General features: G+C 40.8%; 2 protein-coding genes across 10 annotated transcripts in view; one reads left to right on the top strand and one right to left on the bottom strand.

Moving 5' to 3' along the window:
* The window catches only part of LOC135526520 (LIM and calponin homology domains-containing protein 1-like), a 146,015-nt gene extending 139,894 nt beyond the window's left edge, over positions 1-6,121 (top strand). For 8 of the 9 annotated variants that reach the window (XM_064954971.1, XM_064954968.1, XM_064954976.1 and 5 more), the window contains 3 exons: positions 263-371; positions 2,556-2,658; positions 2,966-6,121. In XM_064954971.1, the coding sequence (XP_064811043.1) occupies positions 263-371; positions 2,556-2,658; positions 2,966-2,991 (238 nt within the window). In that variant the 3' untranslated portion in view covers positions 2,992-6,121. The remainder of the gene's footprint in view (positions 1-262; positions 372-2,555; positions 2,659-2,965) is intronic. The other variant, XM_064954969.1, reaches the window with a different exon arrangement.
* A 611-nt stretch (positions 6,122-6,732) lies between these two features.
* Positions 6,733-9,608, bottom strand: LOC135527086 (paired mesoderm homeobox protein 2B-like). Its single transcript, XM_064955736.1, has 3 exons — positions 9,196-9,608; positions 8,377-8,564; positions 6,733-8,079 (listed from the first exon to the last, which is right to left on the bottom strand). Exons 1-3 carry the CDS (start codon positions 9,434-9,436, stop codon positions 7,648-7,650), a joined length of 861 nt encoding a protein of 286 aa, XP_064811808.1. The 5' UTR covers positions 9,437-9,608; the 3' UTR covers positions 6,733-7,647.
* Between the last annotated feature and the right edge of the window lie 2,648 nt (positions 9,609-12,256).

The raw sequence follows: 12,256 nt of genomic DNA, 5'->3' as shown, positions 1-12,256 counted from the left end.
TGCTTCTCTGTGAAAAGTATCATGTCAGCTCTGTAGAAGACATTGCTGATATCTCTATCCCACACTACTGTATTAAATGTATAGATCAATATACTGTACTAGATGTGAATCTGAGGAATCTAAAAGCATCAATCCCTCTTCTTCATTCACTATCACTGGACCATATATCCACTGGACCATACTTCATTTGCCACTGCGGTCATTCAGTTTGTGCTGCTCAGTGGTCAGTCTGTTGTACCCTGAACTGGGTTCTCCCCTGCAGGTCGGTGAGCGGTAAGAAGCTGTGCTCCAGTTGCGGTCACCCTTTGGGAAAAGGGGCAGCCATGATTATTGAGACCCTCAGCCTTTACTTCCACATCCAGTGCTTTAAGGTCAGTGTCACTCAGGCAGGCTGTGTTAAGTCAGAACCCTTTCACCACCACAGTTAGTATGAGGCTGCGTTAGGTCAGAACCCTTTCACCACACCACCACAGTTAGTATGAGGCTGCGTTAGGTCAGAACCCTTTCACCACACCACCACAGTTAGTATGAGGCTGCGTTAGGTCAGAACCCTTTCACCACACCACCACACTTAGTTTGAGGCTGCGTTAGGTCAGAACCCTTTCACCACAACGCTGCAGTTAGTAGCAGGCTGTGATAGGTCAGAACCCTTTCACCACAGTTAGTAGCTGGCTGCGTTAGGTCAGAACCCTTTCACCACACCACCACAGTTAGTAGCAGGCTGTGATAGGTCAGAACCCTTTCACCACAGTTAGTAGCAGGCTGTGTTAGGTCAGAACCCTTTCAGCACACCACCACAGTTAGTACCCGGCTGCGTTAGGTCAGAACCCTTTCACCACACCACCACAGTTAGTACCAGGCTGCGTTAGGTCAGAACCCTTTCACCACAACAACACACCCATCCACAGTTATTAACTACAGGACTGTAACTAATGTAATTGATGATGAATTCCAATCCAAGCCCTAGACCCATCCTCCAAGAAACTCCTTGTTGATCTTCAAAGATTGTATAGGCCACAGGAGGTTGGTCACACCTTAATTGGGGAGGACAGGCTTGTGGTAATGACTGGAGCGGAATAGGTGAAATGGTATCAAAACATGGTTTCCTTGTGTCCATTCCAGCCGTTATTATGAGCCGTCCTCCCCTCAGCAGCCTCCACTGGTATAAGATATAAGTAACCTAACGTAGCATGGGTTAAAGAAACACCTGAAACCAAATCCCCAAGTACTGGTCTTGACAAGAAGAAAAAACTATAGGGAGGTTGTCTTCCGCACTGTTCAACCAATCCAGTAAATGTGGAGGAGGAGTTAAGATGGAGTGTTGCCTTGTTAATTTCCAAAACCGGAAGTCGCGTCAGACTCTCTTTCCATTTCCCCTGAAAACCAGAACATCCAGTGGTTCGGGACTCAGAGGCTAAGGTGTAAGCAATATGGCAGAATTCCCACCCGACCAATCAGAAGGCAAGGTGAAGGAATTACCATATTGCTTAAACCTTTCCAATCCTCTCTGCTTAACACACTCACCAATGTCAGATCAGTGAATACTTCAAGGAAGGAAGGAAAGAATTATGCATTTTCAAAGTATGCAAACAAAGCATATGTCTTACACTATGTATACAAAAGTATATGGACAGCCCTTCAAATTAGTGGATTCCCCGAGGATGGCACCTTTCCAACAAGTCAGTTCGTCAAATTTCTGCCCTGCTAGAGCTCCCCTGGTAAACTGTAAATGCGAAGTGGAAACATTTAGGCGCAAAAACGGCTCAGTCGCGAGGTGGTAGGCCACACAAGTTCACAGAACGGGACCGTTGAGTGCTGAAGCGCAAAGCGTGTAAAAAATCTTGCAATACTCACTACTGAGTTACAAACTGCCTCTGGAACAATGTCAGCACAAGAACTGTTCGTCGGGAGCTCCATGAAATGGATTTCCATGGCCGAGCAGCTGCACACAAGCCTCGGTTAGCCATGCACAATGCCAAGCATCGGCTGGAGTGGTGTAAAGCTCTATGCCATTGGACTGCGGAGCAGTGAAAACAAGTTCTCTGTAGTGATGAATCACGGTTCACCATCTGGCAGTCTGACAGACAAATCTGGGTTTGGCGGATGCACGAATGCGTAGTGCCAACTGTACAGTTTGAGGAGGAAGAATAATGGTCTGGGGCTGTTTTTCATGGTTCGGGCTAGGCCCCTTAGTTCCAGTGAAGCAAAATGTTAGCGCTACAGCATACAATGACATTCCAGACAATTCTGTGCTTCCAACTTTGTGGCAACAGTTTGGGGAAAGCCCTTTCCTGTTTCAGCATGACAATTCCCCCATACACAAAGCTAGATCCATATATAAATGGTTTGTCGAAATCAGTGTGGAAGAATTTGACTGGCATGCACAGAATCCTGACCTCAACCCCATCGAATACCTTTGGGATGAATTGGAACGCCCATAATTTTGGAATGAGATGTTCTACGAGTAGGTGTCCACATACTTTTGGTCATGTAGTGTACTTTTCTTCCTCCTTCCTCTCCCTTCTCTCTCTCCTCTCTCACTCTTCCCCCTGCAGTGTGGGGTCTGTAAGGGACAGCTGGGTGACACCACCACGGGGACAGACGTGAGGATCCGGAACGGCCTCCTCAACTGCCACCAGTGCTACATCCGCTCCCGCTGTGAGTCACACACAAAATCACATCCCCGCATGCACACACACGTATACACGTTTGCATTCTCTCTCTCTCACTCACTCTCACACACACCTATACATATGTCTCCCTCACTTTCACATGATAAATAGCTACATCACACACTGATTAGTTCATTAACCTTTTCACAGTTTTAATTTAACGGATATAAGAGTATTGTATACCCAATTGTCTCAAGAAATACATGTATTTCTTTCCTTAATCCCATTAAATATGATAATCAACTATTAGAGAATTTACAGTTGTCCTTATTGTTTTGTTGCTCTATTTTCAGCAGCCGGCCAGCCAACCACATTGTGACAACGTTGGGTCAATGGAAAGCACACAGAGAAATTGTCTCCCTTCTTCTCCATATAATCAACATGTGTGGAATGTGTCTTGTCTGTCAATGCCTATGTGGGGATTTTCGCAATGTCTGCAAATCACATCCTATCGGGTTTATTGAAATGGTCCAAATAATGCCTGACATTGGAAAGTTGTGTGTACATAGAATATTAGTCCGACTGATCATAGTCAGCCTATTGATTCTATTGGCTCTGTATGATCACAGCTCAGAGGTTCTCACTTCCTCGTATCCATATGCACCCACAAGCCCTCGAGAGGATGGTGGACATTTTGAATCTGAGCTCTGATACTGTAAATATGGTGTATACAGTAAAACAGCCTCCATCACTTCAAAACAGTATAGGAAACTCATGAAAACACGAATGCAATGAAGTCCAACCAACAAATTTGGCACATAGACAAAATATTTGTTTGTAAAGTATACCCTTTATTTGAATTGAATTATTCTCTGGTATCCAGGTTGTTAGATAGGCCTTATTAGTCTTTAGTTTTTAACTTAAGCTTCTAATTTGGTTGCTAGAGAAGGTTGTCATGATTTCCAATAGAAGTTTCAAGTAATAGAAGTGTATTCCATTTTGCCAACTTGAGATCTGTAGGAGTTTTTCTCGGTGGTCAACTAAAGGCTTAGAAAAGCCTGCTTTGTTCCTCCCGATTTTCACTTAAACCACAATTAACCCAAACTCTGGTTTAAATTCTGAAAGTTAAATCGTTTAGCTAACAATCTTCTTTCCAGGCAGCTCCAACACTGTCTTATCGTTTATTTCTTCCGTATTGCTTTAGTAGCCTACTGGATACAAAACAATACTGTGCTGTCACTAGGCTGTAGGCCTACATACATTACAGTAACTTTGCACGTCGGCCGTGACAACTTTATCCTTTTCTCTCTTTCTTTGCTCAAAAAAAATGTCCGCTCACAAAGTTAGATGTACTTGATTTCACAGCAATAACGCGAACTGATGCATGTAAACTGATTGTGGAGGTAAACAACCGTCATGTATTCATGCTACTGTACTAAACCATTCCGTAAACTCTTAACCGGTTCTCTTTAGGAATTTCAGGCTTGGAATGTCATGAAACGTGCCTTAGGTAAACAGGTGATTGCACACTCAAGGGAAGGGAACCCAAAGATGGTGTCCACTTTAAGGAAAACTCCACCCAAAAACTCTCTTTTGGTATTTATTTCATTAGTCCATTGATGATATAGTCTCAACTTGATTATTGACAAGAGAAACATGATCAAGAATATCACTTAAAATACAGAAATCAGCAATAGGCATCATATAGGGATTATTTCTGTATTGTGTATGTTACATGTCTTTTAAAACTTATTTGCTAACAAGCAAAACATTTTGAGACTATATCAACAATAGACTGATGAAACAAATGCCAAAGTTTCGTTTTTGGATGGAGTTTTCCTTTAAGTGTGATGGGGTAGGATGGGAGATTTTTGTCCAAAATGCAGGAGAAACTGCACGAGAGCTTAAAATCACCCCACCAATTTGTTTTGTTGATATTCCCCTTTATTTTTTTACTCATGTCACAGTCTACCAAACCTTGTTTTCTCATGATTTGCAGTGTCTTTCCAGTTTCCAAACGGAATCTAAAATATATCTAGGATATATGGTTGACATATTTAATAGCAGCCTTTCCCAACAAAAAATAGGATGACCATTGATTTTTTTTATTTTGTGTATCCGAATGTTTTGACATTATGACTCTATATGGGCCTCTCTATGCCCTGTTGACAGTGATGACGGTTTTGGTCAGCAATAGAAACCCATTTTCAACAACAAAGATATAAATGAAGCATAAATTTTGCGTTTAGAAATTATGGCTAAAATGTTCTTACCAGCAGGTGCACTTGATTAACATTTGGCTGCGAAAGACCAGTGCCAGCAGTTTGAAAGTCAATTGTGAAATTATAGGCTACTATGGAGCAATTTCAGTGCCAACAGAAATTGTATTTGAATTTCATAATTTCGAATTTGTATTAGGATTTTGAATTTGATTGTAATACTTTTGAATTTGTAGTCGTTGAATTCAGCTTTAGCTAATTGGGCTAACATAGTCTTGTGACATGTAGGAGACCTTGTTCAAACCCACTCAGTCACAAGAGCAAGATTTAATAGGGAGTGAAAAGGCTATGGCAGGACTATTCAACCATATTCTTATGGGGGCCAAATTGTGTTTTTTGTGACACTCTTCTAACTCCGATTGTTGTCATCATAGATGACTGTTCTGTTCCCTACAGAAGGCTCCAGAGTCTTCGCTTTCAGGAATGGGGTCATAATAGCTCATAGCCAAGACGGTTCAAAAGTTGGCGCTAAAATTCATAGGAAGAAAATCAATTCAACATGTCACATTGGCTTCAGAAACTACATGAAGTTTGTTTTAGAGTGAGCATTTGATTATCTGTTCTCTTCCTTCCTGGTTGCAAAGTACCAGGATGTTGTCTCAGGTTTTGAATCTGAATTTAGAGAGCTGAAGTTGAATATATGAAACTTTGATTAACTTGAAATGATGGTTTGTTAACTTGATTCACAGACAATGAATGCAATACTTACCATAAGTTAAATGCATGAATTCAGTGATTCAATTCATGCATTACAAATTCAAAATAATGGAATTCAAATAAAATGTCTGTTGGCACTGAAATCGCTCCATAGGTTACCAGTGGTGGATATAATGAATGTTCAAATGCTATCTTGAAATAAATCCATAGCCTACTCTGTCAGACATATGACCCATTCTCAACTTGTAGCTTACAACTTTCCCTGTTTCGTCTGAGTTTATTTTTCTGATATAGTCCTGCCATATTTTTAGGCTTCAGATCTGATTGTCTTTTTACTTTTACTTAGGAAATTAATACATCTCAGCTGATACTCTGCAGGGGGGCGTCTTTGTGTCAAATATCGATACTGTCTTAGCTGGATGAATAGTTTGGGAATGATACTTTACGTCTAAGTTCTGTATTTATTGTAATATTCACCTGAACATTACCCGAAGAAAGATAAATGTGATGTTCAAATGCATTGGCTTTATAGCATACTGTATGTTTATAAATAAAATGTAACAAATGAATGAATGAGCTTGTCCGTGTCTTTCTGTAGTTAAAGGATAATGAAATAATGTGGGGCACCTGCATGTTGTCAACTCGGCTCAATTTGGCCCTATGCCTTTTTGCTGCCACGAGGATGAAAGCAAAAAGGTCAGTATTTTTTTCTGGATTTAGCCAGCTAAAGGCAGACAAAGAATGGGAAAGGCTAACCACGACTGTTTCGAAGTTGAAGCCTACATGGTATTATTGCTGAACAGTCAGCCCTTTGTGAAAGTAACCCTGATCCCCTAGCCTGCGTTCTGTCGCAAGCCGCTATCCATGGTGCTGAAGTAAATTCCCAAAAAAGGTGTATCTCAGTCTAGGTGACTTGTATAATAGAGGTACATAGTAATACATTATAGAATCCATGTCAATAGCTTTTAAACAATGTGATACATTTCTGAGAACCAAATCTGACATGGATTGGGGAATCAGAAGAGAATAGTAATTTGTGCGAATTTGGTTAACCGTTTTACATCTCATGCATGCAGAATGGTAGCTTAGCCTGTTTGTACCTTTTTGTCTAAAGATCAACAAAGAAAAACATGACAAACAACTGATTATTTTTATCAACAACCATTTCAATGGTACACCTGGAAAACTATGTGCACATGTAGAAATATTTCCTTAAATATAAGCATTCATTACCTACATATAAATAACTTTCAAATCCTGGACAAAACGTGTTACATTATGCTCACAAAATGGGGGGAAATTATTATAAAATCGGACAAAAAAAGACATGCAAATAATAGTGAAATAACACTGTTTGCATACATTCCCTTTTTTACCCAAAATAAATTCGCCAGTGGTAACTTTGTAAAACGTCAAAAAGACGTGATTCTAAAGGGACTGGGGAGTATGGCCTATGGTCAACTATAGGATAGATACAATAATATTAACACTATACAATTGAGCCACAAAAACACAGCTGTAGAAAGACTCACAATACAATTACATATTCCTGTCAACAGTGAACTTTTGTACTTTGTGCCTTTTTTGAAGAAATAAGGGTGTTCATTTGATGTCAACAATTGAAATAAACGAAATTCTTCACGAGCCCTGAAACAGTGGTGTATAGGCTACTTACACTTAGCAAGTTGCATCAGGAAATGAACAAAATAGTCTCTCGATCGATAATCAACAGAGACATTCCATATATCGAAGATCTTCAGTCAAATCAGAATGTTGGCTACTTAAACAAAACAAGCAGTTGTACAGTGTCTGACATTTTGATGCCATCTGGTCGTATGATGGGACACTGCTTATGACTCAAAGCAGTTTGTGGTTACTTGAACCAGACCGCTATAAGTGCAGAATGACCATAATACTGGACGATAACCGAAAAGGAAGGACTGAGGCAAAAAAAAATCAAAGTAGTCATCTTCATCTTTTTACAACTGCGGTTATGATAGGCCTATCAGTGTCCTTCAGTCTTTCTTGTAACATCCCTCATTTCACGACTCAACACTCCTCCGTCACCTGTTTGATTTTGTCAGTGGGTCTCCGCTGTATTAGAACATGCTGGTCTTTACTAATGTAGCTTTGGCTCCGTTCTGTCTTTGCAAAGAGGACAGTACGCTGGCGAACGGTCCACCCAATGAGTCCGGGATGGAGGTGATGGTACCTGGTGCAGAAGCCCAGCCTTGACTCGGTGTGTTTCCACACATGCCGGAAGCCACCGACGTCTTCACTTGGTCCACTTGTCCGTTTCCGCTGGAAACGTTGACTTGGCCACCGGTTGGACTGGGCCCACCGCAGTTAGAGGTTGGGACAGAGTTGGGCCCCGGTCCTCCCGTGCTGTCAGGGTCGGTAGATTTGGCCTCTTTACTGTCTTCTTCCCTAGAGTCCGACTTCTTCCCGGAGCCGTTCTTGGCAGCAGCAGCGGCAGCAGCGGCCGCGCGCTCTTGCTTACGGAATTTGGCGCGTCGGTTTTGGAACCACACCTAGAAAACGAAAAACGGGTTCATTAGACTAAATAGTCCTACTGTATGTGTAAATGACTGAAACTAGCCATGCTGTTAATATTAGACATTGACCGTCGGAAAACAACTCTCGTGTAATTATTCACACATAATCAAACAGTGTAAGCCTATGAGTTCTGTATGGGCCTAATGTTGGTGAAAGTATTTTTAAACCATATAAATGTTTTAAAACCCCACAATAATAGTAGGGAACCTTGTTCTTAATGACTCGAGTTTGTAAAAGACGGTACACTTTGACGAGGTGATAGCATAGCCTACCTGCACTCTGGCTTCAGTCAAATCGATTTTGAGCGCCAGCTCTTCACGTGTGTAAATATCTGGATAGTGGGTCTCAGCAAAAACCCTCTCCAGCTCCTTGAGCTGTGCGCTGGTAAAAGTGGTCCGAATGCGCCTCTGCTTTCTTTTCTCGTTCAGTCCGCCATGATCCGTAAAGAGTTTGTAAGGAACTGTGGGAATAAAATGTAAACGTTAAACGTATTTGCAATGGCAATAGCTGTAGAGTAATATTAACAAAGTTGTCAGATAAAAATCTATCCGAATTAAGAATGATTATGTTGGAAATCGAGTTATGTTGTTATTATATTCTATAATCTGTTAGAATACTTGTGGGTTAGTGTTAAAATGAGACCAGTGATGTACTGTAATGTGGTTAACTGTAATGATAAACGAATCTTTGCTTTGATATTGGGGTTCAAGTTTGGAAACTTGTCATAATGTTGCCATCCGTACCGGTTGTTGCTACTCTAACTCCAATTATGTGTCAATAATGAGCTTAGATCTTTGGTTATCTAATTATTTGAAGCTTTATATCTCATCGCAAAGTAAATAAATTATGCCTATCATTTTGGCAGCTTAAGATAATGTTGTTGGCGGTTTGGGTGTGACTGGGATAGTGTAACCCCATAACTGAATTACCGCTTGCCTGCAATCGCTTCTAACGTGATAAATTCTTTCATTTGTGTAAGCAAATTTCGTTTGGTAAATACTAAACACATTTCCATTTCCAAATGCAATCAAGGCGTCCTATATACCCGGGTAGAGACCGGGGAGTGGTGAATAAAGTTGGCGGTTGCTTACCTGCGGCGTATGGGCTGCTTTGGTGGTCCCGCAGTGTCCCCAGACTGCAAGAACCCGGCGTAAGAGACGGGCAGCCTGAGGTAGCCCCAAACGTGGTCCTGATCGGATTGTACTGAAACCCACTAGCTTGACTGCACGAGCTGAAGTCCGCATAGGCTGATGCCAAGCTCGATGTGTCCATCCCGGCCATACATGATTCGTAGGCAGAGGAATTTAGGTAAGAATACTCCATTTTATACATTTGAAAAGGCTCAGTGGATAAAGAAAGCAGCACTTCCAAGGGAAAAAAAATCGAAACTTCAAATTTGATTACAAAAACAATGATAATGACGCGAGATGAGATGGGGAGAATTGACTTGCTTGGATTTGACTGTTTTGGAAAGAGGCTAGACCGTGGGTAGATGTGCACTGCTCGGCGCCTGCTCCAAAACTGGCCTCCTTTATAGGAGCTTCGCCCTGTTTTATGAAAAGCCCTCTAAGAGCCGCCTAGCCTCAGGTCTCTAGAGCATATAGTCCTCATAATAAACTTGGCTCTTTCCTCTTGGACAATGGCAAAGCGTTTGGTCTTATTGCTAGCGCTTTTACATGACAATAACTCATCAGTCTATTGGGCTGGCACTGGGGGCCCGCACTGTCCAACCTCCCTATCATTGATCCCCTGCATCTCTAATTAGAATTTAATACCACACCATTATGCGCCAAGCCCCCCCCCCCCCTCCCCGCGCGCCATCCACCCTCCTCTCTAACCACCGTCTTGCTCTTTAATTCAATCACACCACTTGGAAATAATGAAAGTTGGGTGACGATTCTCCCTGATCCAATTTTCCCCAAGCTCTTAAGCCTTTTAAGCAACAGTATACCTTAGGCAGAATTTCTGATAGTATTCCCTCTCTCTTTTTGCCTTTGCACTCTTTCTTGGCTTGAAGTGCGGATCATTACGCATGATGTAACATTATTACAGAAGGGTGGATTGTATTTTTTTTTAAATTATTATTATTATTATTGTTACTACTATTATTGAGCTATTGTTGTTATTTTGCCCTGCCACCGTCCAACCCTAATCCTAACCCTGCCATCGTCTAACCCTGCCGACGTTAATGTCTCTTGTTGTCTCAACAAACTAAATAAAAGCAGTCTAAATGAAAACCAGAATGGTAGGCCTGTAATGTTACATGTTTTAAATGCACGTGATTGGATATAGGCTATTTCTATAGGAGATAATGGATGGGTATTGAATATTCCTATAGAACAATTATGATATATTATTTCAATTCCGTAAGGTAAAGCCACAGAATACGTTTTATCTGGAGAGAGGGGGTGGGGGTGTAATTCGTTTTATTGCATTAATTATTCTCTTCATTTAGCCAATAGCTTATTTCCAATGAAAGTAACTAAGTCGTGAGCAAGTCATCGGACCTTTTAGGCTGATATTAGGTTAATTTGTCATTGGTAAGGTGTTTACCCGATCCCGTTGTTCTATCATTGGATCAAGAGCCTGCATGTCGACGTTTCTGTTAAGTCCACACACTATTTCTCAAAACACATTCTTGCCTTTATAAAAAAAAATGCTGTGTAGCAACATTTCATTTTGTTGCGCAATGTTTATTTTTCTTTCACTGAAATAGTATCTAACGGGAGTGTATCAAATTGTGTCTGTCTAGGCACAATTATATTTTCCGCATCAATTGAAATGGATGTTCGCTGTGAGACTACGAAAAATAAATTGACATGTTGCACATATATATTGGGTTAGTCAACTCAAAAGAGCCCCTATAAGATTGTCAATTGTAGGGTTAGACTATCATTTAAAGTATTTATCTCCGTTTTTTTACCATGAAAATTAAATGAAGGCATCGGCCAAAATAGATCTTTCATTCCTTGAAATAAACGGACAAAGGAGTCAGAAAGACTTAGCAACAAAAAGTCAAATAACTATCGTTTGACCCTTTGTTGGTGTCTCTAGAAAAGAAAGTAGGCCCATGCATTTCTTTCTGAAATTCAAAACAGGAGATGAAAGGTGCATTGAACAACAAAAACGGGTATAACATAACATTGAAGATGTTATGCTAATAAAGTCCTATGCAATCGATTATTTTTTTTCCACAATTGCTGAAGCGTTTCAGTGTCTTTTCCTCTGCCCTTTACGCGTTACCCATTCAATGATGAACGACAATAAAAAGTTCCTTCATTCTTGACACAACCTATACCCTTTTATGTAAATGGTTTCTCTTTCTTTTTCATTCTACACGAGAGTTGTGACTAAAAGTTGTAGCCTACCAAATGGTTAATTTGATTATTGAAACCAAAGACCAACTGGTTCACCGGCCTCCCTCCACGCGTCTGGCACCGCAGAAGAAGCCATCTCTAGGAATTAATCTAATAGCTGACAAAGAACCGAGAAGTCCTTTCTGATATTTTGCCGAGGCAAATAGAATTATAGCTTTTGCCATCCGTTTCTCTCATTCAAACGGCTCTTTATTCGACCGGCCTATAGTCCACCATAGTCCACCAACCACTGAAACGCCCTCCTTTATATTTTCAACGTCTCCCTTTATTCTATCAACTGGTTTCCAAATCTGTTGGGCGGAATTAAATGTCAGAGTTAAAACCTTTGATATTTTGATTAGAGAATGTTAAGCCCGTCCTCACTCAATACATTTGTAAGACATGCCCACAGGCACACACACACCGGCCTATACACACACACAGGCCTATAGGCTACACACACGTTTTCAAATAGGCCGTAACTAAATTAAATAAGATTCGAAGTGGCTGGAGTAAAATTACGCATTACACTTTCGGCATTATGATGCTAACAAGTCAATATATGATCTCCCACTTGAAATTAAGCACCATCTGAAAACAAATATCACAAGTGCATGGAATCCGTGATTTACAGTATCTTAATGGATATTTAATAAAAGTGAACCTGCGGTTAATTTGTGACCCAACGACACATAAATAGCAGCGACCATATGCTATCACTTAAATAAATCAGGACAAATGCGATGCGTGCGAGACCCTACATTTTCATTTGCAAGTGCCACACAATAGCCGGAGA

This window comes from Oncorhynchus masou, chromosome 32 (assembly GCF_036934945.1).
Source record: "Oncorhynchus masou masou isolate Uvic2021 chromosome 32, UVic_Omas_1.1, whole genome shotgun sequence".
Classification (NCBI taxonomy): domain Eukaryota; kingdom Metazoa; phylum Chordata; class Actinopteri; order Salmoniformes; family Salmonidae; genus Oncorhynchus; species Oncorhynchus masou.
The sequence above is the reverse complement of the archived record's forward strand: the minus strand, read 5'-3'. Positions and strand labels throughout refer to the sequence as shown.

Bases quoted from the DNA above. Each gene is read 5' to 3' on its own strand.
- LOC135527086 (XM_064955736.1), bottom strand. From the start codon at position 9,436: ATGTATAAAATGGAGTATTCTTACCTAAATTCCTCTGCCTACGAATCA. The intron at 8,565-9,195 runs GTAAGCAACCGC...TTATTCCCACAG, and splicing joins AAGCAGCCCATACGCCGCAG to TTCCTTACAAACTCTTTACG. The intron at 8,080-8,376 runs GTAGGCTATGCT...TTCGTTTTCTAG, and splicing joins TGACTGAAGCCAGAGTGCAG to GTGTGGTTCCAAAACCGACG.